The sequence below is a fragment of the Leishmania donovani genome, chromosome 35 (genome assembly GCF_000227135.1).
Source record: "Leishmania donovani BPK282A1 complete genome, chromosome 35".
NCBI lineage: Eukaryota > Euglenozoa > Kinetoplastea > Trypanosomatida > Trypanosomatidae > Leishmania > Leishmania donovani.
In genome coordinates, this window is record NC_018262.1 from 2015100 (window position 1) to 2020120 (window position 5021).

The 5021-nt window shown below is 59.1% G+C and overlaps 2 protein-coding genes across 2 annotated transcripts; both read left to right on the forward strand.

Moving 5' to 3' along the window:
* Positions 1-695: 695 nt before the first annotated feature.
* LDBPK_355140 (hypothetical protein, conserved) lies at positions 696-1634 on the forward strand (the record flags this gene model as incomplete). Its single annotated transcript, XM_003865043.1, has 1 exon — positions 696-1634. One exon carries the CDS (start codon positions 696-698, stop codon positions 1632-1634), a length of 939 nt encoding a protein of 312 aa, XP_003865091.1.
* A 986-nt stretch (positions 1635-2620) lies between these two features.
* LDBPK_355150 (hypothetical protein, conserved) lies at positions 2621-4435 on the forward strand (the record flags this gene model as incomplete). Its single annotated transcript, XM_003865044.1, has 1 exon — positions 2621-4435. The coding sequence occupies one exon, from the start codon at positions 2621-2623 to the stop codon at positions 4433-4435; it is 1815 nt and encodes a 604-aa protein (XP_003865092.1).
* Positions 4436-5021: the final 586 nt, after the last annotated feature.

A 5021-nucleotide genomic window follows, 5' to 3' on the forward strand; every position in this document is an offset into this window, starting at 1 on the left:
ATACGCCAAAATTCCGAAAGGGTGGAACGCAGAAGCCAGAAAGCCTGGATGGAACCCCTCGACTCGACTACTTGTCCTCCTCTCCCCTATTGGATCACACACTAGCAAGTGCAGGAAATATTATGGAAGAGAGCAAAAAAAAAAAGACGGTAAACACACAAGTGCACGACACCCTACGATACAAACAACTTGAGGGATCGTCGAACCACCGCTATCCAACTCTATCCCCATCCCCGCTGTCGTAGTTTTTTGGGGGGAGGGGGTGTTTTCCTCTCCTTTGAGACGGCCACTCCTGTGCGCCTCTTGAAGCCCCTGTGACGTCATCGCCCGCCCTCGTTGCTTCGCACTTCAAGCGTCAACGTGACCGTTCCTGTCTAGCGCCGATGCCGATTTGGTCTCTTAGCACCACCAAGCACGCGGCTGTCGAGCTCGACTCCGACAATGAGGATGCAAGTAGCAGCAGGAGTAGCAGTAGTGGCGGTGAACACAGCGGCTCCGATACGGGCAGCAGTCGCTCCAGATCCTACGCGGGGTATCAACCGGGTGGGAGGCCGGGATCACCGCGATTTCCGCCCCCGTGGTACACCCCCGAGGATCCACCGTCTCGACCCCAGGACACGTCGCTTCATATCAATTGCTTCACCGCTGGAGCGGCACAGCGAGCCATCACGGCGCCAGCGGTATGTACGCTCCTGATGAGACCCTCTTCGCCTGCTGCGACCGTGCAGGCAACTCATCAGCGTGTGCAGAGCGCACAGGAGCGGCATGTACGTAGGGAGTACGCCTCTGGCGTGAACACGCCGCGAGTTCTATCTGTGCGCAGCAGCAGAGGCGGCTCATTTGCCTTTGCACCACAGGTGCTAGAAAAGTACAACACCATGAACATTCTCGTGCTAGGTGCACCGCAGGTGGGCAAGTCGCTCTTTATCAACTCGTATCGGGCTGCCATCACGAACACGACGCGGTGGCCAGCCGCCCCGGTGGGCATCTCTGGCTTTTACGGCACCACCACGGTGGAGCCGTTCCCAAATCATGCGCGGCAGCCAACGTGGCTTTGCATCGATACACCGGGTAGCCTCTACACCGAGAAGCACGCGGTTATCCTGGAAAAGTTGACCGAGGGAATGCCCTGGAAAACGAAATTGAAGGGCCCCAATGCTCTCACGCTCCCCCAAATTAAAGACATCTCCCCTATCGCTGCCAACAAGGCGCATCAGTGCATTATCGTCGTACCCGCCACAGACCTGATCGAGGACGATGGATGGGTCAACACGTTCCTGTGGCGCAATCGATACCGCCCTGCTGACGGCGTTGACGACATCGTCTTCTACCTCAAGAGCCTCATTTCATCGCTGCGCGCCCTCATGGATGATGCATCGCCGTTTGTTGTGGTAACCAAGATGGATAAAGTTGGCGGGGCGGGTAACAGCGGCGCGTGCGCTGCCCTCGTTTCCATTCTCGGTCAGTGCGTGCCCGTGAATCGCGTCTACTTCACGGCAGCCGTCGAGAATCGAGCGCTCCTCGCAACGGGGCGTACCATGGTGCTGGAAAGCAGCACCAAACAGAATCTGGTGCGGCTGCACGAGGACATCTGCCTCGCCGTGCAGTGGCGCAGTCAAGTGGACGCCATGTAGCACAGTGATGCGGGCAAAAAGGAGCAGATCGGTGCCGTATCACAGTTGACGCTCGCGCACCAGTCGCAGGGCAGCCCTGCTATACAGGGGCTTTTGCTCGAGCGGCGAAGGGCAGGAGCGTGCGCGCCTTTCATAGCACCTCGAACTTCTAAGGTGCCCCAAGTCCATCTCCCCTTTCCGCGTCCGCCATCAGCGCCTCTGCTGTCTGCGTGCGGCTCTCGCGCTTCACTCTTTTTTGCCGTTTCGTCCGGCGCTCCCCGCGGCAGAGAAAGCATGTAGTTGCTACCCACACTGCTCGTCCTTTGCGCCTTTCGAGGCCCCCCCCCCTCCTCCCCCCTTCTCAGCATGGAAGTGCGTGTGTGCGTGTGTGCCGGCCCACAGGCCGGAGGGCCACTTTGTCTGCGCACTCGTTGCTACCGAAAAGAGCGAAGTCGGTGCTGCAAAGGTGTTTTTCGTGTCGTTTTGCGACGAAGGGGAACGTAGCGGATCCCCCCGACAAAAGACGCGTCGTCGCCTAACGTGTCCTGATGCGCTCTCTCCCCTTCACTTTTTCGCTTTTTGTTCGAGCGCCAAAAAGAGTGACGCAGGGCACTCACCTGAACGGCATCCTTTGGATTCCACCTCAAATGCAGCATTGTGCGATGGCAGCGCCGCATCGTGCGTGGCCCACGTCCCTGCCGCGCTCTTCAGTTCTGTCTTCGTTCAGCCATGCTTGTCTCTCCTTTTATGCACCTCCGCCCCTCCAACCCCTCCCCCTCTCTTTCACATCCTCGTACGCGCGGTGCTGCCGTCGTATCGCTGACGACAGTGTCTCGCGGAGCCGCTTCGGCTTGTCCTTGCGCCACCCCCCTCCCTGCCTTGCCCGCACCTCAGAGCAGCAGTAGGCAATGAGCGCTGAACACGATAACTTTTCCTTTGCGCATGTTCGATCCGGAGATGTCCTCTTTATGAATCGAAAGTGTCTTGCCATGAAAGACCCGCTTGGCATGATCTTGTGTGGTCTCTCCAAGACGGAGAACCGCTTTGACCACGTCGGCATGTTTTTGAAGATAAGCGAGGATGAGCTCCGCAAGTACCCCGAGGCACGCAAGCGCATCGCGGAGTTGTCACCGTCAGGCACGTACGTGCTCGAGACGAACATGCGTGGCATCACACTGTACGCAGCGGAGGGGCGAGTGAGGCGCACAACTGCCAATGAGGTGGTCTCGCGCTCCGTCAACGTGGGCGACGCCGAGAAGCAGCAAGAGGCGCAGGAGGCGTTCCTGGAGCAAATGGAAACCATGTACAGCACTCCGTACGAGAACGAGGTTTTTCATCTTATCCCCTCCATCTGCAGTCCTCCAGACAAGATGGACAGAGTGCTAGCCGCGCGCAAGTTCCACATACTTCGCCTCGAGGTGGCGGCCCTCACAGAAATGGCCAATACGCATCCTAGCCAGGCGGAGGTCTACCGTGCCGTCGCGCACAAGTACCGGCACGCGCAGTCGTTTCTTCTCTCCACCTACTTTCCCCACTTGGCCTCCACGTCGCCGACGGACGCACTCGCCGTGAACTGGAGCACCGGCCACTACTGGATTGACGGGGTCAACAACGCCGACAAGATGGTCTGCTCCGAACTCATCTGCAATCTGTGGCACCGTGTGGGTCTCACAGTGGGGTATGTGCCGGCATCCTCCATTCGCCCCTTCGACTTGCTGGACAATGAGCGCTTCAACTTTGTCTCGCCGGCGAGTGAGCTCGGCGAAATCGTTCCCATTAGGATAAGCAAGCCCTACGCGCGGTACTGGAAGACGCCGAGCGGAAGCGGGCCGGCGACGACGAGAAGTGCCAAGGCTGCGCAGGCGGCCATGACAGAGGGCCAGCGCCTCAAGTTCTACAACGACGTCTTCACCAGCAGTGGACGCCCGCCGGTGGGGTCGTTGAGGGCCGCCGCCGCCTCCTCGGAGCCGCTCCCGTCTCGGTGGGTGGTGCAGTCGAACACGCGCAGCGACGTCATTCCCAACTTGTGGTTCCGCGTCTTCTCCTCTGGTGTGCTGTTTGCCGCCTGCGCGGTGCCGTGCGCCCCTTTGACGCTGCGGTGGATGGAGGGGCAGGTGGGACTGTTCTTGCTGCGCGGGAGCGTCTGGTCCGTCACGTGCGGCGTGTTTGCCCGGAACGTCTCGTTTGCCGCTGTGCAAGCCCTTGTCCTCGCGGCGGCAACGCGCCGCTGCAAGGTGTCTGGAGACGAGCTGGTCATGGGCTCGCACACGCGCAGCAACCTCGTCGACACACGGCATCCGTACTATTGCACGGTCGCCCTCTACGGCCTCTCCGCCCTTGTGGCGCATCTTGCAACAACACCGTTGCGCAACGCCAACATCTCCTACCACTTCGGCCCCGTGCTCCCCGGGCCCATCTCGATGCGGCGACTGTGCAAGGGGAACATTTTGCTCTCACCTACCGCCGTCTTGTTGCCCTTCCAAGCCTGCTGGCTCTCCTGGTACGAGACGGCTGGGTCCTTCATCGTGCCAACACTATCGTCCGTGTGGCGTCCTCGAGAGGACCTGCTCGCACGCCCGGAGTGGCCGCACTACCGGAGCGATGCCCTTATCGGCGCCTTTGTCGCTACGCTTCTCACGGATGCATTGTTCTACCCGATTGCCGCCGTGGCAACACGCCGATTCATGAGCGACCTATATAAGCCGCAAAGGCCGCCGAGCTTTGGACGATCCCTCTACGCAGGCTACCGGTATCGTCTTCTCAGCAACCTTGTCATCCTCTCCTCATCCACCGCGTACCTGTACGGACTTGGAAGCATCTAGCACATCCTTGCGCACGGGGTAGAAAAGTCCTGCGTGCCGGCTTACTGTTTCCTCAAGCTGTATCTTCGTGGCCGCATCATCGTCACATGGAGAAGGTAGCGCCTTCGCCAGTAAACGAAGACTCGCTCACATTATCGCATGACACCGACATACACAGTAGAAAAAGCAATGCAGCACCTTGACGTCAGTTGACGTGCAGACACGGCGCTCGCAGGTACATAACAGCTGCCACACGTCCGGAAGAAAGAACATTAGGAACAACACGCGCAGCAAGAGAGAACCCATCTTTGTGCAAGCGCCGTCTGCGATGGTTGATACCTTTTGCCCAGCTTCTCTTCCTATAAGATCCTCCCTCGGCGTGTCAACCAGACTCCGCTGCTCTCTCGCGCCGTGCCCTCTGCTCTCGTTCTCCACGCTGAAGTGCGTTCCGCACACCGGAGCGACGCGGTATGCCATACGCGCAGCCCCAATCATATTGAGCGAAATCCGTTGTTCCCCTCCCCACACGAACACATCCGTGTGTATTCAGAGGTCTACAAGTTTGTCGCGTTCAATCCGGCTACACAAATTTCTGTATATTAGGATG